This window comes from Coregonus lavaretus, assembly GCF_964263955.1.
Source record: "Coregonus lavaretus genome assembly, chromosome: 2".
NCBI classification, from domain to species: Eukaryota; Metazoa; Chordata; class Actinopteri; order Salmoniformes; family Salmonidae; genus Coregonus; species Coregonus lavaretus.
In genome coordinates this window covers 64,223,554-64,249,127 of record NC_139989.1, presented here as the reverse complement: position 1 = coordinate 64,249,127, position 25,574 = coordinate 64,223,554, and the positions used below count along the sequence as shown (strand labels likewise).

At 45.1% G+C, this 25,574-nt stretch overlaps 1 protein-coding gene across 3 annotated transcripts; it reads right to left on the bottom strand.

The window, feature by feature from the left end:
* Window positions 1–3,126: 3,126 nt before the first annotated feature.
* LOC311150168 (conserved oligomeric Golgi complex subunit 1-like) lies at window positions 3,127–25,537 on the bottom strand (the record flags this gene model as incomplete). Of its 3 annotated transcripts, XR_014615082.1 has the most annotated exons (18): window positions 3,127–3,259; window positions 3,306–3,514; window positions 7,372–7,409; window positions 7,646–7,727; window positions 8,116–8,225; window positions 9,318–9,426; window positions 10,592–10,716; window positions 12,613–12,774; window positions 12,957–13,103; window positions 13,877–14,382; window positions 16,154–16,517; window positions 17,237–17,447; window positions 20,175–20,331; window positions 21,524–21,700; window positions 22,874–23,055; window positions 24,227–24,360; window positions 24,687–24,797; window positions 25,229–25,537. XR_014615082.1 is itself a non-coding variant. In XM_084187488.1 (17 exons), the coding sequence occupies 16 exons, from the start codon at window positions 25,535–25,537 to the stop codon at window positions 7,401–7,403; spliced, it is 2,895 nt and encodes a 964-aa protein (XP_084043614.1). In that variant the 3' UTR covers window positions 3,127–3,514; window positions 7,372–7,400. The 3 variants fall into 3 exon arrangements, 2 of the variants coding, with proteins under 2 accessions (XP_084043614.1, XP_084043613.1); XM_084187488.1 differs by having other exon boundaries at window positions 3,127–3,514; XM_084187487.1 differs by lacking the exon at window positions 7,372–7,409 and having other exon boundaries at window positions 3,127–3,514.
* Between the last annotated feature and the right edge of the window lie 37 nt (window positions 25,538–25,574).

Sequence of the window (25,574 nt, the reverse complement as noted above, 5' to 3'; positions counted from 1 at the left end):
AGTCTGCAGCCAGAGATAGAGAACGGTTATTGTTACCAAAGTCTGCAGCCAGAGATAGATAACTTTTGTTACCACAGTCTGTAGCCAGAGATAGAGAACAGTTATTGTTACCAAAGTCTGCAGCCAGAGATAGAGAACAGTTATTGTTACCACAGTCTGTAGCCAGAGATCGATAACTTTTGTTACCAAAGTCTGCAGCCAGATAAGTTATTGTTACCACAGTCTGCAGCCAGAGATAGAGAACAGTTATTGTTACCACAGTCTGCAGCCAGAGATAGAGAACAGTTATTGCTACCACAGTCTGCAGCCAGAGATAGAGAACAGTTATTGTTACCACAGTCTGCAGCCAGAGATAGAGAACAGTTATTGTTACCACAGTCTGCAGCCAGAGATAGAGAACAGTTATTGTAACCACATTCTGCATCCAGAGATAGATAACATTTGTTACGACATTCTGCAGCCAGAGATGGATAACAGTTATTGTAACCAGTCTGCAGCCAGAGATAGAGAACAGTTATTGTAACCACATTCTGCATCCAGAGATAGATAACGTTTGTTACGACAGTCTGCAGCCAGAGATGGATAACAGTTATTGTTACCAGTCTGCAGCCAGAGATAGAGAACAGTTATTGTAACCACATTCTGCATCCAGAGATAGATAACGTTTGTTACGACAGTCTGCAGCCAGAGATGGATAACAGTTATTGTTACCAGTCTGCAGCCAGAGATAGAGAACAGTTATTGTTACCACAGTCTGCAGCCAGAGATAGAGAACAGTTATTGTTACCACAGTCTGCAGCCAGAGATAGATAACTATTGTTACCACATTCTGCAGCCAGAGATAGATAAGTTATTGTTACCACATTCTGCAGCCAGAGATGGATAACAGTTATTGTTACCACAGTCTGCAGCCAGAGATAGAGAACAGTTATTGTTACCAGTCTGCAGCCAGAGATAGATAACAGTTATCGTTACCAGTCTGCAGCCAGAGATAAGTTATCGTCACCACAGTCTGCAAAAGTTAATATTATATGTGCGTGTTTGTAAGTCTCACAACTCTGTATAAGGAGGTGTATTGTTCATGTCTTTGACATACAGTAGCTTGCAAAAGTATTCACCCCCTTCAGCATTTTTCCTATTTTGTTGCCTTACAACTTGGAATTTTAATGGATTTTTTAGGGGTTTGTATCATTTGATTTACACAACATGCCTAGCACTTTGAAGATGCAAAATATTTTTTGTGAAACAAACAAGAAATAAGACAATAAAACAGAAAACTTGAGCGTGCATAACTATTCACCCCCCCAAAGTCAATACTTTGTAGAGCCACCTTTTGCAGCAATTACAGCTGCAAGTCTCTTGGGGTATGTCTCTATAAGCTTGGCACATCTAGCCACTGGGATGTTTGCCCATTCTTCAAGGCAAAACTGCTCCAGCTCCTTGAAGTTGGATGGGTTCCGCTGGTGTACAGCAATCTTTAATTCATACCACAGATTCTCAATTGGATTGAGGTCTGGGCTTTGACTAGGCCCTTCCAAGACATTTAAATGTTTCCCCTTAAACCACTCGAGTGTTGCTTTAGCAGTATGCTTAGGGTCATTGTCCTGCTGGAAGGTGAACCTCCGTCCCAGTCTCAAATCTCTGGAAGACTGAAACAGGTTTCCCTCAAGAATTTCCCTGTATTTAGCGCCATCCATCATTCCTTCAATTCTGACCAGTTTCCCATTCCCTGCCGATGGAAAAACATCCCCACAGCATGATGCTGCCACCACGCTTCACTGTGGGGATGGTGTTCTCGGGGTGATGAGAGGTGTTGGGTTTGCGCCAGACATAGCGTTTTCCTTGATGGCCAAAAAGCTCAATTTGACCAGAGTACCTTCTTCCATATGTTTGGGGAGTCTCCCACATGCCTTTTGCTTATTTATTTCTTCAAGAAATGGCTTTTTTTGGCCACTCTTCCAATAAGCCTAGCTCTGTGGAGTGTACGGCTTAAAGTGGTCCTATGGACAGATACTCCAATCTCCCCTGTGGAGCTTTGCAGCACATTCAGGGTTATCTTTGGTCTCTTTGTTGCCTCTCTGATTAATGCCCTCCTTGCCTGGTCCGTGAGTTTTGGTGGGCGGCCCTCTCTTGGCAGGTTTGTTGTGGTGCCATATTCTTTCAATTTTTTTTATAATGGATTTAATTGTGATCCGTGGGATATTCAAAGTTTCTGATATTTTTTTATAACCCAACCCTGATCTGTACTTCTCCACTACTTTGTCCCTGACCTGTTCTGGTCTTCATGGTGCCGCTTGCTTGGTGGTGCTGCAGACTCTGGGGCCTTTCAGAACAGGTGTATATATACACTGAGATCATGTGACAGATCATGTGACACAGGTGGACTTTATTTAACTAATTATGTGACTTCTGAAGGTAATTGGTTGCACCAGATCTTATTTAGGGGCTTCATAGCAACGGGGGTGAATACATATGCACACACCACTTTTCCGTTATTTATTTTTTTCATTTCACTTCACCAATTTGGACTATTTTGTGTATGTCCATTACATGAAATCCAAATAAAAATCCATTTAAATTACAGGTTGTAATGCAACAAAATAGGAAAAACGCCAAGGGGGAGGAATACTTTTGCAAGGCACTGTAATGTGTTTGTTGGTCAGTCTATAGCTATTTCTACAACACTACGATGTCAAATCTTAACCTGTCCACACGCTCCCATCTGTCTGTCAGTGTATAGGACGGATGTTAAATAACATATCAGGTGTTGTCTGTGTGCAGGCTGACGTTTTGTTTCCCTCTACCTATGTTCTGATAATCCGGTCTCTGACCCAATAATTGTAAAATATGTAATAAAAACATAATCCTTTTATGAACATGCTGCTTCTGCTTCAGAACATTGATAATTTGTGTGTGTCTGTCTGTCTGTGTGTGTACAATGTGTGTTTGTCTGTCTGCGTGTATGTGTGTGTACGGTGTGTGTGTGTGTGTACTGTGTGTCTCTGTGTGTGACTATCCTCACCCGTCTCCAATCTTATCAGCAGGACCCAGACAGCGATCAGGTATATACTCCAACATGATCTATCTCCACTATACTAACAAAATAAATCACACATCAACACAATCTCATTAATAAATCTGTCCAAACTGTTTTATTGATCCATATATTCTTCTAACAGTCAGTCTCTGTACAGTACAAGGTGTTTAAAGAGTCCAACAGTAGTCACACTCCTTATTTGGTTGAGTACCAAATGGCACCCTATTCCCTATATAGTGGGGATAGTTCCTATAGATATGAATGGCACCCTATTTCCTATAGGTCCTGGTCTAAAGTAGTGCACTATGTAGGGAATAGGGTGACATTTGGGACTCAGCCTTATTTGGCCATGCCAGACAGCCAGCCCAGCTTGAACAGCGATGGCGCCGCCGGCTCCTCCTCCTGATTGGCTAGCTGTCTGAACAGGTTGCCAGGGCGGAAGGTGTCATCATGGGTGGGTTTAGAGGTGGGTGAGGCCTAGGGGAGAGAGCAATTGAGGAGAGGATTTAAACAACAGATATGGGGTGAGTTACTTAACAGTCGGAACTTGGTCGTGTTCATTAGGCACCATACAGAAGATAACGCTTTGAAACTGAAGTGAAATAGAGGGAGAGACTACCTGAACTGAGAGAAACAGAGAGAGAGACTACCTGAACTGAGAGAAACAGAGAGAGAGACTACCTGAACTGAGAGAAACAGAGAGAGAGACTACCTGAACTGAGAGAAACAGGGAGAGACTACCTGAACTGAGAGAAACAGGGAGAGACTACCTGGACTGAGAGAAACAGGGAGAGACTACATAAACTGAGAGAAACAGGGAGAGACTACCTGAACTGAGAGAAACAGAGAGAGAGACTACCTGAACTGAGAGAAACAGAGAGAGAGACTACCTGAACTGAGAGAAACAGGGAGAGACTACCTGGACTGAGAGAAACAGGGAGAGACTACATAAACTGAGAGAAACAGGGAGAGACTACCTGAACTGAGAGAAACAGGGAGAGACTACCTGAACTGAGAGAAACAGGGAGAGACTACCTGAACTGAGAGAAACAGGGAGAGACTACCTGAACTGAGAGAAACAGGGAGAGACTACCTGAACTGAGAGAAACAGGGAGAGACCGCCTGAACTGAGAGAAACAGGGAGAGACTACCTGAACTGAGAGAAACAGGGAGAGACCGCCTGAACTGAGAGAAACAGAGAGAGACTACCTGAACTGAGAGAAACAGGGAGAGAGACTACCTGAACTGAGAGAAACAGAGAGAGAGACTACCTGAACTGAGAGAAACAGAGAGAGAGACTACCTGAACTGAGAGAAACAGGGAGAGACTACCTGAACTGAGAGAAACAGGGAGAGACTACCTGGACTGAGAGAAACAGGGAGAGACTACATAAACTGAGAGAAACAGGGAGAGACTACCTGAACTGAGAGAAACAGAGAGAGAGACTACCTGAACTGAGAGAAACAGAGAGAGAGACTACCTGAACTGAGAGAAACAGGGAGAGACTACCTGGACTGAGAGAAACAGGGAGAGACTACATAAACTGAGAGAAACAGGGAGAGACTACCTGAACTGAGAGAAACAGGGAGAGACTACCTGAACTGAGAGAAACAGGGAGAGACTACCTGAACTGAGAGAAACAGGGAGAGACTACCTGAACTGAGAGAAACAGGGAGAGACTACCTGAACTGAGAGAAACAGGGAGAGACCGCCTGAACTGAGAGAAACAGGGAGAGACTACCTGAACTGAGAGAAACAGGGAGAGACCGCCTGAACTGAGAGAAACAGAGAGAGACTACCTGAACTGAGAGAAACAGGGAGAGACTACCTGACCTGAGAGAAACAGGGAGAGACTACCTGAATTTGTCCAACATTCTGTGCGTGACATGAACACGACCCTGGCTTCATCTCCTCGTCTCCTTCCTAATATAAAGGAAGCTGTTCTGCTTCCTTTGTTTTGTTTGTTCAGATCAGTGCAGATGAAGGAGAGGAGACAATGAGATGAGGCCACTAAGGAGAGGAAGCCACGTCAAGAGTATTGAGATGCACCGCATGGAGAAGAAAAAGTTCATTGATGTGATGAGCTGCTTGCTTCATGCACAACAACACTTGCTGTTTGTCTGGTCACAGATATGGTTTGGAGTGGTGTGAGGCAGGGTTTGAGATCAATTCAATTTTAATACAGTCAATTCAGGAGAATCGAAAAACCCTCTAAGATAAAAATAGGAAAATTGCCAATTCATGAATTGAATATCAATTGACTAGCTAAATTGACTGCAGATCCCGGCAGACAGCATGAAACCAGGTAAGACATTATCAAAATCCATAGGGCTCAACAAGAGTGCACTATACAGGGGGTAAGGTGTCATTTAGTATGCAGACCACATGTCCCTGTTAGTTAGCGATCTGAGGCAACATCAAATCAAACCATAGCCACGCTAAAAAACCAAACGCGGAAAATAGTCGTTAGCTTAGTACACTGCAAACCCACCCGCTGCAAAAAACACTTGAGTGCAAGTGAAAATATAACACACTATAGATACAGCAACGGTTAAAAGTTTGGACACACCTACTCATTCCAGGGTTTTTCTTTATTTTTACTATTTTCTACATTGTAGAATAATAGTGAAGACAACAAAACTATTAAATAACACATATGGAATCATGTAGTAACCAAAAACGTGTTAAACAAATCAAAATATGTTATATTTGATATTCTTCAAATAGCCAACCTTTGCCTTGATAACAGCTTTGCACACTCTTGGCATTCTCTCAACCAGCTTCATGAGGCAGTCACCTGGAATGCATTTCAATTAACAGGTGTGCCTTGTTAAAAGTTAATTTGTGGAACTTCTTTCCTTCTTAATGCGTTTGAGCCAATCAGTTATGTTGTGACAAGGTGGGGGGTATACAGAAGATAGCCCTATTTGGTAAAAGTCCATATTATGGCAAGAACAGCTCAAATAAGCAAAGAGAAACGACAGTCCATCATTACTTTAAGACATGAAGGTCAGTCAATCTGGAAAATTTCAAGAACTTTGAACGTTTCTTCAAGTGCAGCCGCAAAAAACATCAAGCGCTATGATGAAACTGGCTCTCATGAGGACCGCCACAGGAAAGGAAGACCCAGAGTTACCTCTGCTGCAGAGGATAAGTTCATTAGAGTTAAATGAACCTCAGAAATTGCAGCCCAAGTAAATGCTTCACAGAGTTTAAGTAACAGACATCTCAACATCAACTGTTCAGAGGAGACTGCGTGAATCAGGCCTTCATGGTCGAATTGCTGCAAAGAAACCACTACTAAAGGACACCAATAAGAAGAAGAGACTTGCTTCGGCCAAGAAACAGGAGCAATGGACATTAGACTGGTGGAAATCTGTCCTTTGGTCTGATGAGTCCAAATTTGAGATTTTTGGTTCCAACCACTGTGTCTTTGTGAGACGCAGAGTAGGTGAACGGATGATCTCGGCATGTGTGGTTCCTACCGTGAAGCATGGAGGAGGTGTGATGGTGTGTGGGTGCTTTGCTGGTGACACAGTCTGTGATTTATTTAGAATTCAAGGCACACTTAAGCAGCATGGCTCCCACAGCATTCTGCAGCGATACGCCATCCCATCTGGTTTGCGCTTAGTGGGACTATCATTTGTTTTTCAACAGGACAATGACCCAACACACCTCCAGGCTGTGTATGGGCTATTTGACCAAGAAGGAGAGTGATGGAGTGCTGCATCAGATGACCTGGCCTCCACAATCACCCGATCTCAACCCAATTGAGATGGTTTGGGATGAGTCGGACCGCAGAGTGAAGGAAAAGCAGCCAACAAGTGCTCAACATATGTGGGAACTCCTTCAAGACCTACATTCCAGGTGACTACCTCATGAAGCTGGTTAAGAGAATGAAAAGCTGTCATCAAGGCAAAGGGTGGCTACTTTGAAGAATCTCAAATATAAAATATTTTTCCATTGATAATTTTTGTGTGATTTTGTTGTCAGCACATTCAACTATGTAAAGAAAAAAGTATTTAATAAGATTATTTCATTCATTCAGATCTAGGATGTGTTAGTGTTCCCTTAATTTTTTTGAGCAGTGTATTTTGATTTGTTAAACACTTTTTTGGTTACTACATGATTCCATATGTGTTATTTCATAGTTTTGATGTCTTCACTATTATTCTACAATGTAGAAAATAGTAAAAAATAAAGAAAAACCCTGGAATGAGTAGGTGTGTCCAAACTTTTGACTGGTACTGTAGATAACTAAAGACACTACACACACACACACACTAAAGATACCACACACACACTACACTAAAATATACAACACACACAATGACCTGTTGCTGCTGTCCTGGGTCTGTTGCCCTCAACACAGCTGGAAATGCAGACAACATAAAACCACAACATAAAACATCATGATACATATTGTAGGACATCAACAGAAACGGCAAAGTAAAGGTTTTTAAAAAGATTATTCTACTGAAACTTGAGGTGAGGTTGAAATTCAGACAGGCAGGCTTATATGAAAACCTCAGCTATACGTTCAACCTCAACACCCCCTCCTCCCCTCAACACCCCCCACCCATCCGTCTGTCCGTCCGTGTGACTCACCAGTGGGCATGTGATGTCAGCTCCCTGTGTGGAGGACTTGGTCTTACGGGAGTTGGTCATGCTTAGAGGTAACAGCCCAAACCTGGAGAACATAGACCAGACACAGGGTACTGGGTTAAAACACTTCTGGACCTGTAGCCTATTCTAACCTGGAGAACAGAGAGACCAGACACAGGCTACTGGGTTAAAACACTTCTGGACCTGTAGCCTATTCTAACCTGGAGACCAGAGACAGGGTACTGGGTTAAAACACTTCTGGACCTGTAGCCTATTCATAAGGCATCTCAGAGTAGAAGTGCTGATCTAGGATCAGGTCCCCCTGTCCATGCCATCTTATTCACTATGATCTAAAAGGGAAATCTGATCCAATATCAGCACTCCTATTCGGAAACACTTTTTAGTGATTATGGGCCCTGGTGTGTATATGTGCGGGTGTTTGTGTGTGTGTGTGTGTGTGTGTGTGTTCTCACCTGATCTGGCTGTTGGCCAGCGGCAGGATGTTGTAGGGTTCCTGAGAGCCCACGCTGTTACCACGGGAAACAAACTGCTTCTCTGTCCCCATCAACAACCCCAACAACACCTGGAACAACACGACATTATCACAACATTAACACAGTGTTTGGAATGGGGACATTTAAAGTGGATAAAGTCATTAACACAACGCTTAGCATATTGCTATATCTCCCCTGTGTGTAACACACATGATTTCCAGTGTTGTGGTTGTACAGGGTGTGGGTTGATGGTCTCTAGACTCCATGCTGTATGTTATGGATTGTTCTCATATCTGTTGATAGTGACTGACATCAGACTGGAGGTCTGGACCAAGGACACTGATTGTTATTGTATTCTGTAACACTGTGATCTGTAGCAGCTGACAAAGTTGTTTAGAATTCCTACAAGCCTCTGGGCTGGTGTTTACAGAACATTTGGTGCTGTGTGATTACGATATAATGGCCTTCTCAGAGCAGGCCAAGTTAGACATTTTCTCTGCTACTGTGCTGGAGGTGTCTAACCAGTCGCAGTTCGTAACTAAACTGAAATTATTTTGATTGATGTTATCAACGATTTCTCTATTTTTTGTTGACCTGGAAATTCCCTTTACAATGTTATTACAACATTATCACAATGTTATTACAACATTATCACAATGGCCCTCCTGTAGCTCAGTTGGTAGAGCATGGCGCTTGCAACGCCAGGGTTGTGGGTTCGTTTCTCACGGGGGGGCCAGTATGAAAAATGTATGCACTCACTAATTGGAAGTCGCTCTGGATAAGAGCGTCTGCTAAATGACTAAAATGCTAAATGTTAACACAACATAATGTTATAACAATGTTAACACAACCAAAACCTGACAATGGCATAATATAATACATCACAACATTATCATTACGTTAACACAACATTATCATTACGTTAACACAACATTATCATTACGTTAACACAACATTAACAACATCTGAATCCCCAACAGCACCTCAGATCGCTACAAATTGTGACCAAAGTTACCACATGACCAATACACTGTGGATAACCCAGGAAAACCCTACTGTACATTGATACCACATTATCAATACACTGTGGATAACCCAGGAAAACCCTACTGTACACTGATATCATGATTTCTTTTAGTCTCTATTCACATTAGAGTGTCAGGGGGCGGGGCCATTCGTACCGAACTCCTCTGTGATAGGCGGTTGAGGTTGCTGTTGAGTGGCGGCGTGAACACATCCAGGTCAAAGGGGTCAATGTAGCTCTCCAGCGAATCACAAACCTTCTGGACCCTGTAACATACAGAGAGACCAGGAGGTTAGTAGACCCTGTAACATACAGAGAGACCAGGAGGTTACAGGACCCTGTAACATACAGAGAGACCAGGAGGTTACAGGACCCTGTAACATACAGAGATACCAGGAGGTTACTGGACCCTGTAACATACAGAGAGACCAGGAGGTTACTGGACCCTGTAACATACAGAGAGACCAGGAGGTTACAGGACCCTGTAACATACAGAGAGACCAGGAGGTTAGTAGACCCTGTAACATACAGCGAGACCAGGAGGTTACTGGACCCTGTAACATACAGAGAGACCAGGAGGTTAGTAGACCCTGTAACATACAGAGAGACCAGGAGGTTAGTAGACCCTGTAACATACAGAGATACCAGGAGGTTAGTAGACCCTGTAACATACAGAGAGACCAGGAGGTTACAGGACCCTGTAACATACAGAGAGACCAGGAGGTTACAGGACCCTGTAACATATAGAGAGACCAGGAGGTTAGTAGACCCTGTAACATACAGAGAGACCAGGAGGTTACTGTACCCTGTAACATACAGAGAGACCAGGAGGTTACAGGATCCTGTAACATACAGAGAGACCAGGAGGTTACAGGACCCTGTAACATACAGAGAGACCAGGAGGTTACAGGACCCTGTAACATATAGAGAGACCAGGAGGTTAGTAGACCCTGTAACATACAGAGAGACCAGGAGGTTACTAGACCCTGTAACATACAGAGAGACCAGGAGGTTACAGGACCCTGTAACATACAGAGAGACCAGGAGGTTACAGGACCCTGTAACATACAGAGAGACCAGGAGGTTACAGGACCCTGTAACATACAGAGATACCAGGAGGTTAGTAGACCCTGTAACATACAGCGAGACCAGGAGGTTACAGGACCCTGTAACATACAGAGAGACCAGGAGGTTACAGGACCCTGTAACATACAGAGAGACCAGGAGGTTAGTAGACCCTGTAACATACAGAGAGACCAGGAGGTTACAGGACCCTGTAACATACAGAGAGACCAGGAGGTTACTAGACCCTGTAACATACAGAGAGACCAGGAGGTTAGTAGACCCTGTAACATACAGAGAGACCAGTAGGTTAATGTTACAACCAGTGATACCAGGGCATTGAAAGTGTGTGTGTGTGTGTGTGTGTACCTGGGGTCTTGGTGAGAGCGGAAGCCCTTGCCCTCCTCTAGTCTAGTACTCAGGGTAGCAGTGAGATATCTCAGGTCAAACAACAGCTGTAGAGATCTGTTCTGGGTCATAGGGAACGGACAGTCCTGGGGAAAGCGAGAGAGAGAGACGGTAGGTTTATTTGAACAGTGAGAGACAGAATAACAAAACAAAAATCCAGAAAAATGCATGTCAAAAATGTTATAAATTGATTTGCATTTTAATGAGGGAAATAAGTATTTGACCCCTCTGCAAAACATGACTTAGTACTTGGTGGCAAAACCCTTGTTGGCGATCACAGAGGTCAGACGTTTCTTGTAGTTGGCCACCAGGTTTGCACACATCTCAGGAGGGATTTTGTCCCACTCCAATTTGCAGATCTTCTCCAAGTCATTAAGGTTTCGAGGCTGACGTTTGGCAACTCGAACCTTCAGCTCCCTCCACAGATTTTCTATGGGATTAAGGTCTGGAGACTGACTAGGCCACTCCAGGACCTTGATGTGCTTCTTCTTGAGCCACTCCTTTGTTGCCTTGGCCGTGTGTTTTGGGTCATTGTCATGCTGGAATACCCATCCACGACCCATTTTCAATGCCCTGGCTGAGGGAAGGAGGTTCTCACCCAAGATTAGACGGTTCATGGCCCCGTCCATCGTCCCTTTGATGCGGTGAAGTTGTCCTGTCCCCTTAGCAGAAAAACACCCCCAAAGCATAATGTTTCCACCTCCATGTTTGACGGTGGGGATGGTGTTCTTGGGGTCATAGGCAGCATTCCTCCTCCTCCAAACACGGCGAGTTGAGTTGATGCCAAAGAGCTCGATTTTGGTCTCATCTGACAACAACACTTTCACCCAGTTCTCCTCTGAATCATTCAGATGTTCATTGGCAAACTGTGCCATTCTTGAGCAGGGGGACCTTGCGGGCGCTGCAGGATTTCAGTCCTTCACGGCGTAGTGTGTTACCAATTGTTTTCTTGGTGACTATGGTCCCAGCTGCCTTGAGATCATTGACAAGATCCTCCCGTGTAGTTCTGGGCTAATTCCTCATGATCATTGCAACTCCACGAGGTGAGATCTTGCATGGAGCCCCAGGCCGAGGGAGATTGACAGGTCTTTTGTGTTTCTTCCATTTGCGAATAATCGCACCAACTTGTCACCTTCTCACCAAGCTGCTTGGCGATGGTCTTGTAGCCCATTCCAGCCTTGTGTAGGTCTACAATCTTGTCCCTGACATCCTTGGAGAGCTCTTTGGTCTTGGCCATGGTGGAGAGTGGAATCTGATTGATTGATTGCTTCTGTGGACATGTGTCTTTTATACAGGTAACAAGCTGAGATTAGGAGCACTCCCTTTAAGAGTGTGCTCCTAATCTCAGCTCATTACCTGTATAAAAGACACCTGGGAGCCAGAAATCTTTCTGATTGAGAGGGGGTCAAATACTTATTTCCCTCATTAAAATGCAAATCAATTTATAACATTTTTGTTGTTATTCTGTCTCTCACTGTTCAAATAAACCTACCATTAAAATTATAGACTGATCATTTCTTTGTCAGTGGGCAAACGTACAAAATCAGCAGGGGATCAAATACTTTTTCCCCTCACTGTATATGATTACAGTGTTAAGTCAGCCATGTGTGCGGTGTGTGTGTGTTACCTTGTCCTGTGTGGTGTGTGAGGGTGTGTGTGTTACCTTGTCCTGTGTGGTGTGTGAGGGTGTGTGTGTGTGTTACCTTGTCCTGTGTGTGTGTGTGTGTGTGTGTGTGTGTGTGTGTGTGTGTGTGTGTGTGTGTGTGTGTTACCTTGTCCTGTGTGGTGTGTGAGGGTGTGTGTGTGTTACCTTGTCCTGTGTGTGTGTGTGTGTGTGTGTGTGTGTGTGTGTGTGTGTGTGAGGGTGTGTGTGTGTTACCTTGTCCTGTGTGGTGTGTGAGGGAGTGTGTGTGTGTTACCTTGTCCTGTGTGTGTGTGTGTGTGTGTGGTGTGTGTGTTACCTTGTCCTGTGTGTGTGTTACCTTGTCCTGTGTGGTGTGTGTGAGGCTCTGGTACTCCTGCAGCACCAGGTCCATGCAGCCTTGTAGTAACTCCTGTAGGGTGGGTCGGGGCAGAGCATGTCCCCCTACACCATTCACCTCCAGACACAGCTGGAACAGCAGAGACTGGACAAACCACGACGGCTATGGAGGGAGAGAGAGAGAGATAATATTGTACCATCTCAATGTTCATTTTCTATTTTAAAAAACCTTTCTCCTGTCTGAGACACTACTGGTCATGTCCTGCTGAGAGTTTCTCCTGTCTGAGAGACACTACTGGTCATGTCCTGCTGAGCTGAGCGATGATGTCATAACATCACTCTCACCTGGACAGGAATTCTGATTTTGGAGGTGACGCTGCTCCCTGACTCCGCCTCTTCCTGGATCTCTAGCTCCTCCCAGTTGGTGGCGTTTGCTAGGATAGCCCCGGCGGACTCTACGTGCAGCGAGGTCGCAAACCGACCCACCAGCGCCTTGGAGAGAGAGGGAGACCAGGGGGGAAGTTACTAAAGACATGACAACAAATGAAGGACAGCTCGGTCTAAAAAGACTGGCTTGTGATTTCAGTTTGTCTGACATTCTCAGACCCCAAAACTCTGTATGTATCAAGCCTCTCAGAGTTCTGATCTAGGATCAGGTCTCCCTATCCATGTAATCTAAAAGGGCCAGTATTCAGAGTCGTAGAGTAGGAGTGCTGATCTAGGATCAGGTCCCCACCAATCCATGTAATCTAAAAGGGCCAGTATTCAGAGTCGTAGAGTAGGAGTGCTGATCTAGGATCAGGTCCCCACCTATCTATGTAATCTAAAAGGGCCAGTATTCAGAGTCGTAGAGTAGGAGTGCTGATCTAGGATCAGGTCCCCACCTATCCATGTAATCTAAAAGGGCCAGTATTCAGAGTCATAGAGTAGGAGTTCCGATCTAGGATCAGGTCCCCCTATCCATGTAATCGAAAAAAAAAAAATAAAAAAAAAAAAATTTATTATTAAAAGGGCCAGTATTCAGAGTCATAGAGTAGTTCTGATCTAGGATCAGGTCCCACCTGTCCATGTAATTAATTTTGATCTAAAAGGCAATACTGATCCTAGAGCCACACTCCAACTCTGAGATAACTGTAAGTCGCTCTGGATAAGAGCGTCTGCTAAATGACTAAAATGTAAATGTAAATGATGTTTAAACAGCCCCTGGAAATTTCTGACAAACTTTGATTTAGTGGTTAACTATCCCTCCAAGTAACCCCTCTCACCTTAGAGAGGGTGGAGCTCCATATCCGATATGCTTCCATACTGACATCCAGAAGCTCCTCTTTCAGACACGCCCACTTAGCCTGGGCGGGGCTAACCTCCGTCGCCTTGGCAGCCGCCTTCCCCAACTTCCTGCTTTGGCGGGGTGTTCCCCTGGTGACAGGGTCAGCCGCAGCCCCGCCCTGTTTACCCAGGATGCACTGCCTGAGGTTGGGGCAGAGCTTGCTGAGGGACTGACAGAGGCGGGCCATGAAGAGCACCGAGCTGAGACGGGCGGGTCTGGGGGAGGAGCCAACAGGTGAGGTGACGCCAGGTGAGGCCGCCCTCAGTTCTGAGCGCACGCAGGTGATGATGTCACGTACGCACGCCAGACAGCGTTCACGTAGGGTCTCCTCTACGGCAGCGGCGTCTGTGAACCGGTCGAATGATGAGACTGTCCCGGAACCTGAACAACTACTGGACCCAGAGCCTGGGGCTATGGGGAAGGAGACTGAGAGGACCTGGGGATCTGTGGATGAAGAGGAGGAGGAGAAGGAAGAGGAGGAGGAGAAGGAAGAAATGGAGGAGGAGGAGGAGGAAGAGATGGAGGAGGAAGAGATGGAGGAGGAGGAAGAGATGGAGGAGGAGAAGGAAGAAATGGAGGAGGAGGAGGAAGAGATGGAGGAGGAGGAAGAAGAGATGGAGGAGGAAGAGGAGATGGAGAAGGAAGAAATGGAGGAGGAGGAGGAAGAAGAGGAGAAGGAAGAAATGGAGGAGGATGAGGAAGAGGAGAAGGAAGAAATGGAAGAGGAGAAGGAAGAGATGGAGGAGGAGGAGGAAGAGGAGGAGGAGAAGGAAGAGATGGAGGAGGAGGAAGAGGAGGAGAAGGAAGAGATGGAGGAGGAAGAGATGGAGGAGGAGGAGGAAGAGAGAGGAGGAGGAAGAGAGAGGAGGAGGAAGAGAGAGGAGGAGGAAGAGAGAGGAGGAGGAGAACCTCTGGTCAAAAGAAGTGCACTATAGGGAGAAATGGGTTTAATTTGAGATGCAGACGATATTGATGACTTCATGTTAAGTAGTGCACCTTACGAGAAAAAGATTATCATTAGATTATCATTAGTTTATAATTAGATTATCCTTAGACCAGGTATCCCTGGTAAAATGAGTTTATTTTAATGGGACCACCAATAATCCATCTGTCTCCCTACCTGTGTTATCAGAGGACAGGTAGTGCTGCACGTTATCCATTTGTCTCCCTACCTGTGTTATCAGAGGACAGGTAGTGCTGCACGTTATCCATCTGACTCCCTACCTGTGTTATCAGAGGACAGGTAGTGCTGCACGTTATCCATCTGTCTCCCTACCTGTGTTATCAGAGGACAGGGTAGTGCTGCACGTTATCCATCTGTCTCCCTACCTGTGTTATCAGAGGACAGGTAGTGCTGCACGTTATCCATCTGCCTCCCTACTTGTGTTATCAGAGGACAGGTAGTGCTGCACGTTATCCATTTGTCTCCCTACCTGTGTTATCAGAGGACAGGTAGTGCTGCACGTTATCCATCTGACTCCCTACCTGTGTTATCAGAGGACAGGTAGTGCTGCACGTTATCCATCTGTCTCCCTACCTGTGTTATCAGAGGACAGGGTAGTGCTGCACGTTATCCATCTGTCTCCCTACCTGTGTTATCAGAGGACAGGTAGTGCTGCACGTTATCCATCTGTCTCCCTACTTGTGTTATCAGAGGACAGGGTAGTGCTGCATGTTATCCATCTGTCTCCCTACCTGTGTTATCAGAGGACAGGTAGTGCTGCACGTTATCCATCTGTCTCCCTACCTGTGTTATCAGAGGACAGGTAGTGCTGCACGTTATCCATCTGTCTCCCTACCTGTGTTATCAGAGGACAGGTAGTGCTGCACGTTATCCATCTGCCTCCCTACTTGTGTTATCAGAGGACAGGTAGTGCTGCACGTTATCCATATGCCTCCCTACCTGTGTTATCAGAGGACAGGTAGTGCTGCACGTTATCCATCTGCCTCCCTACCTGTGTTATCAGAGGACAGGTAGTGCTGCACGTTATCCATCTGCCTCCCTACCTGTGTTATCAGAGGACAGGTAGTGCTGCACGTTATCCATCTGCCTCCCTACTTGTGTTATCAGAGGACAGGTAGTGCTGCACGTTATCCATATGCCTCCCTACCTGTGTTATCAGAGGACAGGTAGTGCTGCACGTTATCCATCTGCCTCCCTACCTGTGTTATCAGAGGACAGGTAGTGCTGCACGTTATCCATCTGCCTCCCTACCTGTGTTATCAGAGGGCAGGTAGTGCTGCACGTCGTCCAGTCTGGCTCTGAGAGCAGCATCCAGTGAGGAACAGAATATTTGGACACAGGGTGTCAGGGCCTGGGTCTTCATGGCCAGGCCGCTCCGGTGCTGTGGCCCCCGTTGGGATACACTGACCCAGGCAGCGTCGCTCAGTAGGTCCCCCTGGGCCTCGGACCACAGGAAGGAGGCCACGTCTGCCTCGTAGAGAGCACCTCTGCTGGGGAGGGGAGGGCTGGAGCTGGGGCCTGGTGGGGTGGGCTGGCCCTCTAGATCTCTCAGGGCAGAGGAGAGGAGCTGTCTGCAGCTGGTGGAGATAGTCTCTGTACCCTCCTGGGTGATCGCCTGGGGGAGAGAAGGGAGGGAGGAAGATGGAAGGGGGGGGTAGAAAAGGAGATGAGATGAGCGAGAGTGAAGAAATAGGGGAGAAGGAGAGAGGAAGAAGGGAGAGAATGGATGGAGAGAGAGAGAGAGAGAGAGAGAGAGAGAGAGAGAGAGAGAGAGAGAGAGAGAGAGAGACAGTCAGCAGATTATAACTATTCTGGAGAGGATAATTAGTTTACTAGATAGCTAGAAGACAGAAGTCAGCTGTAGCTACTAGCTAGTTAATCAGCAGGTTAAACCTGTTGTCCATTTTCTAAAGGTTCCCCACTGTCTGAATGGAAACAGACCTGTTGCTAAACCTGTTTCTAAAGGTTCCCCACTGTCTGAATGGAAACAGACCTGTTGCTAAACCTGTTTCTAAAGGTTCCCCACTGTCTGAATAGGAACAGCTCAATGTAATGAGAGGAGCAGGGTGTACAGAATACACATGACAAGAGAATATCAACATAATATTAATAACAACATCTAAACTGTCAGCTCTCCTTTCTATTTTATAACATGGACACAGATTAGTCTTAGTCCTGGACTGAAAAGCATGGTCAACAGAGATTCTCCACAGAAGGTGCTCCTTCCTCCAGGAACCACACACAGCCTTCCAAGCGTCCACAATCAAAGCCTGGGGACGAGGTTAGTCCAGGACTAGGTTTAATCTGTGTCCTGGAAACGGGGCAGCTGGTTACCTGCAGGCGTTGTAGGAAGAGCTGCTGTAGGAAGTCCTCCCACAGCGCTAGGGGGCGCTCTAACAGCCGCTGGCAGACGAAGCTCCAGTGTTGACTGATGGAGTCGGTGGAGAGGAGGTCCCACACGGCATCTCTGATGGAGGCTAGGCCCTTCAGATTATTCACATAGACCACCAGACTGCTAACACCGTTACAGATGTCCTCCTTACAGCTGGGAGAAATAATACAACAAGTAAACACAAGTAAACAAGGACAAAGGACAAAAGTAAAATACGAAATACCTCCCAAATTAAATGTTTAACCCCTTTACACTCTTGGAAATTGGCCTATATGGATTGGGCTACATTGAAATGTTTCTTACTGTATAAATATGGAATGCATAACCATGGTAACAATTAAAAGGGAACAGTTGGGAGATTATGGGAAAATTATTCGACCAAAATTGAGGACACAACAGTTCACCTGATACAAGACTGAATCCAAAAATCACACTGTTGATTTTATGTGCATTTTACATGTACTTTTAGCCGTATTTGTTGATAATGAAATCTGAAAAAGTCTGGATATATTCAGTAACATGATAATATTCCTGTAAAATGTGTTGTAGGTGCAACATAAGACAAACATTTTTAAAGGATTTGAGTGAGAGGACTAACTGGTGTCTCCAAGTGACCACACACCTCTCCAAAGTGTTCACAGTTCCTAACTAATTCTAATGCACTTTTATGACTCAAAGTCTTCAACTATAAGGTGCTTTTTTTGAGCTCTCCTAGCTGTGCTGTTGAGGAACTAGAGCAAGGACACTTGTAGTTGTTTTGTTTGGAACACAGCCCTGCATCTCCGCCTTTACACAATTACTGTTGTTGTTTACGCAATCCAAATATTGGTCCATTATAAATCGCAATCTGGGTCAGGTGGGCATCATTTGAAAGCTTGTTCTATTGCCAACATGACTAGCTAAGTTATAAAATAGGATATTACAGTGTTAGGCTTTCACAAGGCAATTCAGAGAAGCAGATTGTAATTTTGACATAGAATGGTGTCATGAGTGCGTTTCAATTTTCTTCACAATACAACAAACATAGGCTCATTCTGTTCAGGACAACCCAGGGTATCAAACGTAGTGATCATACACGTTGACACTGTATATAACATGAGTTTGATGATATGGAAATGTCAACATTTAGACTCACGGATCTTTGGCTTTCTAATATGACATCAAAGCAGTATTTACTATAGTCCTCAATGTCTCCTCTTTCTAAATACATAGAGTCCTCTTAATTTACAGCATTTCCCTCACTCAGTCAACAACATTAGCGGGAGGGATTGGGGCAACTTGTTGTCACGCGCGGTGCTGAAGTTCAGAACGGCTGTCAGTCAAAACCCATACAGAGCTGTGAAGCACAGAGCCAGAGGTCTGACGTCATGTATAGCATGTTACTGTACAGCCACTGAGCTCTGACGTCATGTATAGCATGTTACTGTACAGCCACTGAGCTCTGACGTCATGTATAGCATGTTACTGTACAGCCACTGAGCTCTGACGTCATGTATAGCATGTTACTGTACAGCCGCTGAGCTCTGACGTCATGTATAGCATGTTACTGTACAGCCGCTGAGCTCTGACGTCATGTATAGCATGTTACTGTACAGCCACTGAGCTCTGACGTCATGTATAGCATGTTACTGTACAGCCACTGAGCTCTGACGTCATGTATAGCATGTTACTGTACAGCCACTGAGCTCTGACGTCATGTATAGCATGTCACTGTACAGCCACTGAGCTCTGACGTCATGTATAGCATGTTACTGTACAGCCACTGAGCTCTGACGTCATGTATAGCATGTTACTGTACAGCCGCTGAGCTCTGACGTCATGTATAGCATGTTACTGTACAGCCGCTGAGCTCTGACGTCATGTATAGCATGTTACTGTACAGCCGCTGAGCTCTGACGTCATGTATAGCATGTTACTGTACAGCCGCTGAGCTCTGACGTCATGTATAGCATGTTACTGTACAGCCGCTGAGCTCTGACGTCATGTATAGCATGTTACTGTACAGCCGCTGAGCTCTGACGTCATGTATAGCATGTTACTGTACAGCCACTGAGCTCTGACGTCATGTATAGCATGTTACTGTACAGCCGCTGAGCTCTGACGTCATGTATAGCATGTTACTGTACAGCCACTGTGTTCCAATTTAGATGCTTATCAGTGTCCAAATCTGCCATTTTCAACCCCTATACAAGTTTAAAGGGTTACCTGTTACTGAGGTTTATATCTTGTAAAACAACAGGGAGTTTTTGTTCATTAGAATTCATGCTCGTTTTATATTATTTAACAAGTGGAACATGAATTACATCATTCAAGTCACGAGTGTGTCTCCAAGTTGAAGGGTTTATTAAAATCACCTCACCACTGTCTGGAAGTCACCCTCGGAGTTTCGTCAGCAACACGTGACAACGGAGGGCCCTCCGAGCGAGTTGGTAGGTTTGTGATTTACCGTCCGGCTCTTTCTTAATTCAAACTTTGCTCGGTTACTCGCCTCCTTCTATAAATGCATTGGAGGAGAAGGTCCAAGGGAGGGACCTTGGACCTTTTTCTCCAATAGGATGTGAGGAATCGAGGCCAGATGAATTGAGATAGAGCCTAGAAAAAAGGCCAGATAGAACACATAGGAGTCAGCTGTTCTAATCATTTCCATTGACCCCCGTTCCATTTTGGTCCATTTAGTTCCCAGAGCAGATATAGTTCCTGAAGAACCTGGATTTTTCTGGTCACAGATCACCGACTCTCCTTACTAATCTCATTCTTGTTCTACAGCTGATTATGATAGCTATTGAATATCAGCTGTTGAAATGAAGGGCAGTGATTGGCTGAAATATGGCAGCTTTTTCTATAAGCAAAGTAAAGGGCATTGATTGGATGATGTCTTACATGTTGATCCACTGTTGTAGGGTGTCTCTGAGCTGCTCTCTCTGGATTGGCTGAGCCAGGGTTCTGAGGGCGGGCTGGAACTCAGTGATGGAGGAGGGGAGGTACTTGAACCAGCTACCTGTACTCACCTCCTCCTGAAGGACACGCCTCCCTTTACCTGGACAACAGGGGACACAGGTGAGACCAGAAGGACAGGTTCACACAAGATGTCAACAGTTCTATACTTACGCAATAAGGCCGGGGTGGGGTGGTATATTGTGCCTTTTTGCTATTATAAACTGGTTACCAACAAAAATCTAACCGTAAACAAGTATTTTTGTGTCTTTACAATATACCCATGGTATACTGTCGGATATATAGTGCATTCAGAAAGTATTCAGACCCCTTGACTTTTTCCACATTTTGTTATGTTACAGCCTTATTCTAAAATTGATTAAATAGTTGGTTTTCCCTCATCAATCTACACACAATACCCCATAATGACAAAGCAAAAACAGGTTTTTAGAAATGTTTGCAAATGTATAAAAATAAAAACGGAAATATCACATTTACATAAGTACTCAGAGACTTGTCCCGAAGTCACTTCTGCGTTGTCTTGGCTGTGTGCTTAGGGTCGTTGTCCTATAGGAAGGTGAACCTTTGCCCCAGTCTGAGGTCCTGAGCGCTCTGGAGCAGATTTTCATCAAGGATCTCTCTGTACTTTGCTCCGTTCATCTTTCCCTCGATCCTGACTAGTCTCTCAGTCCCTGCCGCTGAAAAACATCCCCACAGCATTATGCTGCCACCACCATGCTTCACCGTAAGGATGGTGCCAGGTTTCCTCCAGACGTGACGCTTGCCATTCAGGCCAAAGAGTTCAATCTTGGTTTCATCAGACCAGAGAAACTTGTTTCTCATGGTCTGAGAGTCCTTTAGGTGCCTTTTGGCAAACTCCAAGCGGGCTGTCATGTGCCTTTTATCGAGGAGTGGCTTCCGTCTGGCCACTCTACCATAAAGGCCTGATTGGTGGAGTGCTGCAGAGATGGTTGTCCTTCTGGAAGGTTCTCCCAACTCCACAGAGGAACTCTGGAGCTCTGTCAGAGTGACCATCAGGTTCTTAGTCACCTCCCTGACCAAGGCCCTTCTCCCCCGATTGCTCAGTTTGGTCGGGAGGCCAGCTCTAGGAAGAGTCTTGGTGGTTCCATACTTCTTCCATTTAAGAATGATGGAGGCCACTGTGTTCTTGGGGATCTTCAATGCTGCAGAAATGTTTTGGTACCCTTTGGGGCTCAAGAGCAGTTTGGGACTAAAATGGGATGAAAGTACTTTTTCCTTCAACCATTTCTTGCAAGGCATCATAGGTAATGTACCTGCAGGCGTGGTGGAGGTGACGTTCTCCAGAGTGGTGAAGAGGAGGCCGGAGCTCAGCCCTCCGTCCCCCAGCCGGGGACTCCCTTCTGGGGGTACGTAGAAGACAGCGTAGGCCTGGTACAGAGTGGTCACAAGGAGCTCCACCAGGCTACACACCTGGGCCTTAATACCAGCACCTGGAACACAGACAGTCATGGCTGTAAACCTGAAACACCACACCAGTCCACTGAACAGAGATTAAGTGGTTTAACAAAAACATCCCAACATGCAATCATGAAAGTGTGATAAAATTGCATGTTGACTTTGAGTAGAAGTGTCACAGCTGTAATATTTTGTATTATTTTTGGTATAACACCATGTTGTGGTCTGCCTGTTGACTAGCTGGGATGTTGTGTAGTGTATTGTGTTGTATTGTGTAGGATGTAGTGTTGTGTATTGTATAGGATGTAGTGTTGTATTGTGTAGGATGTAGTGTTGTATTGTGTAGGATGTTGTGTTGTGTAGGATGTAGGGTTGTGTATTGTGTAGGATGTTGAGTTGTGTATTGTGTAGGATGTTGTGTTGTATTGTGTAAGATGTTGTGTTGTGTATTGTGTAGGATGTAGTGTTGTATTGTGTAGGATGTAGTGTTGTGTAGGATGTAGGGTTGTGTATTGTGTAGGATGTTGTGTAGGATGTAGGGTTGTGTATTGTGTAGGATGTTGTGTTGTATTATGTAGGATGTAGGGTTGTGTATTGTGTAGGATGTAGTGTTGTGTTGTGTAGGATGTTGTGTTGTGTATTGTGTAGGATGTTGAGTTGTGTATTGTGTAGGATGTTGTGTTGTATTGTGTAGGATGTTGTGTTGTATTATGTTGGATGTAGTGTTATGTATTGTGTAGGATGTAGGGTTGTGTATTGTGTAGGATGTTGTGTAGAATGTAGGGTTGTGTATTGTGTAGGATGTTGTGTTGTATTATGTAGGATGTAGGGTTGTGTATTGTGTAGGATGTTGTGTATTGTGTTGTGTAGGATGTAGTGTTGTGTTGTGTAGGATGTTGTGTTGTGTATTGTGTAGGATGTTGTGTTGTATTATGTAGGATGTAGTGTTATGTATTGTGTAGGATGTAGGGTTGTGTATTGTGTAGGATGTAGTGTTGTGTATTGTGTATGATGTTGTGTATTGTAGGATGTAGTGTTGTGTAGTGTGTAGGATGTTGTGGTGTGTATTGTGTAGGATGTTGTGTTGTGTATTGTGTTGTATTGTGTAGGATGCTGTGTTGTGTATTGTGTATGATGTTGTGTTGTATTATGTAGGATGTTGTGTAGTGTATCGTGTTGTGTTGTGGTACACTGGTATATACTAGTACCATGTTGTGGCTGGTTGAGTTGCTGTTGGATAGAGGCCTTCCTAGCCAGGAGGAAGTCAGCCAGAGCCTGGCGTGGAGAGCTGTCCTCCAGGAGCATGGTGGACACTAGGGCTTCAGCGATGGCCTGGTCCGACACCGCCCGACCACGCAGAACTGACTTACTGTCCAGCAAAATGGTGGACCTGGGGGAGGGGGTGGAAGAGAGAGAGAGAGAGATGCATATTATTGTTTTGTTTCAGCTCAGCAGGATTTTGGGAGCACTGTGCAACTAGGAAAATAATCTCCCAGATAATAATTGTTGTACTAAAAAAGGCTTCGCTGTACAGTTGTTTCAGAGTGCCCTAGAGAAGAAAGCGAAAGTGCAGATTCATTAGGGTCATGGTTGCACCATTACTACAGCAAACACATCTTGTTTCTAGCAGAACCAGGTCAAAAGATCTGACCCATATTACCGGCGCAATGTTTTTCTCTTCCCCACCCCCCTCATAAAAAAATTAAGTGGTTGTCCCACTGGCTATCCTAAGTTGAATGCACCAATTTGTAAGTCGCTCTGGATAAGAGCGTCTGCTAAATAATGTAAATGTAAATGTGAATCACCGGGACCTCATTTTACATTCATAAACCATGGGTTGTTCTAAAACTACTCGCTTGTCATTAACTGTTTGTTTACACTTTGTTCAGTCATGTTACCTCATTGGCTAGCTAGCTAACAACCTGGTAACTTTACATTTACATTTTAGTCATTTAGCAGACGCTCTTATCCAGAGCGACTTACAGTTAGTGAGTGCATACATTTCAACCCTGGGGTTGCAAACGCCATGCTCTACCAACTGAGCTACACAGGACTTTACCAAACATTTGGGGCACAGAAAGAAAGGGATAGCTTTTTTAGGAGATAACTGATCAAATGAATGGATCTCTTGCTTGTCATCATCACAAACCTGACGTTTTTAAAGAGACAGTGTACAATTTTCAATGTAATGCATCTCAATAGGAAGATAGTGCTTTTACACAATGTAGAAATGTAATACTCCAAAAATGACTTTGTAATTTCAATGACAGGTATTCGTATCAACATTTTATATTTTATAATAAACTGTCTTTACAGTGTCACATATTCGTTTCTAGGGTACAACATGTGCTTCATAAGTAGCTAGAATTCTTGTAGGCTGAATCTCAATCAATTTAAAACATCTTATTTTCTGGTGCTCCTAAATTGAATGTGGTGCTCCTAAATTGAATGTGGTGCTCCTAAATTGAATGTGGTGCTCCTAGCCCTGCTCGGTAGGCTCTTCAATTTCACAGAAAATCCAGAATTGATAAATCGGCTTCCTCATCCAAAATGACATTCACCTGAAGTGTCCAGCAGCAGCCACCTGCCTGACCAGGATTGGGAAGCGAGCGAGGACGGGGCTGTACTGTGGTCCTCCAGCCTCCAGATGAAGCTGTCTGTGCAGGTGGCAGCAGAGCAGGTAAAGCTGGGTGGCCTGCAGCAAAGAGGGTGGTAAAGCAGAGAGAGGCTATAAGGACTTTTCTCACCAGCATCCCATTGCCAGCCTGACTACCCAAACTCTAAAACTGACCCTTACCTAAACCCTGACCTTAACCAATTCTGAAATTAAATATCGGTTGGCTGGTCAGGAGTGTCCGTTAAACCAAGAGTTTGTTTGTTAGCATTAGCCATGCCCAACGATGTGGGTTTACATACATCATTGATCATTGACCAGCTAGTATTAGCATGACGGTAAAGTATAACATGTCTTCTATTGAGAAAATGCTAACAGTCCACTGTCTTAGTAATAAGTGTATTTGCCTGCAGGTACTGAGAGGCCTCCATGGAACTCCAAATCCTCTCTGGGATCTCCAGCAGCAGCTTGATCTGAGAGGCCATGGTGTAGAACTTCTCCTGGGACTGCCTCTGGACCTGGAGAGACAGAGAGAGAGAGATTATAAACACATGCAGGCACAGACAGAGAGAAACACAGGGATACACAGTGATTGATCTGAGAGCCCATGGTGTAGAACTTCTCCTGGGACTGCCTCTGGACCTGGAGAGACAGATGGCCTAAGATAGGCTACGTTACATGAGTAAGTAAAGGGACAGGCAGAGAGACAATCACACAGAGATATAAGGTGTAGATATTGAAACCCACACAGACACACCCATCATTTACATATACGATTCAAATCACAATCTCACAATGGGTGGAACCTGTCTGAGTCTAATCATCATAAACTGTCCAGAAGGGATCAGGGAATGGTACAGAACATTTGCTATCTACATCAACAGAACTAGTGAGCCATCACCACCGCCAAGTAACGTTAGCTCGCTAGTTTCACAATGGATCCACATACCTCTTCTTTGCTGTTGCTTTGGGGAACGCTTTTCCCCTGTTTCAGCTTGTGGCAGTAGCGGTGCATGTCCTGGATGGACGTAACTACGCTCTCCGAACACTGCCTCATCTCTCCGATGGTGTCGGCGGCATCGATCAGATCGCGGTACCGCTCGCCCACCATCTGACGAAGTTCCTCCTTCTTGTGCTCGATTTCTCCACGGACTTTCCGCTCGATGCCGCGTATCTCCTCCGTGTTGTACCGCTCGAACAGAACCGTCGGGTCTCGGATATCCGAAACCCGGAGAGATTGAGCAGGAACCACGGCCATCGCAGCTGAGCTTCACAGAAAGCGACGTGCCAACCTG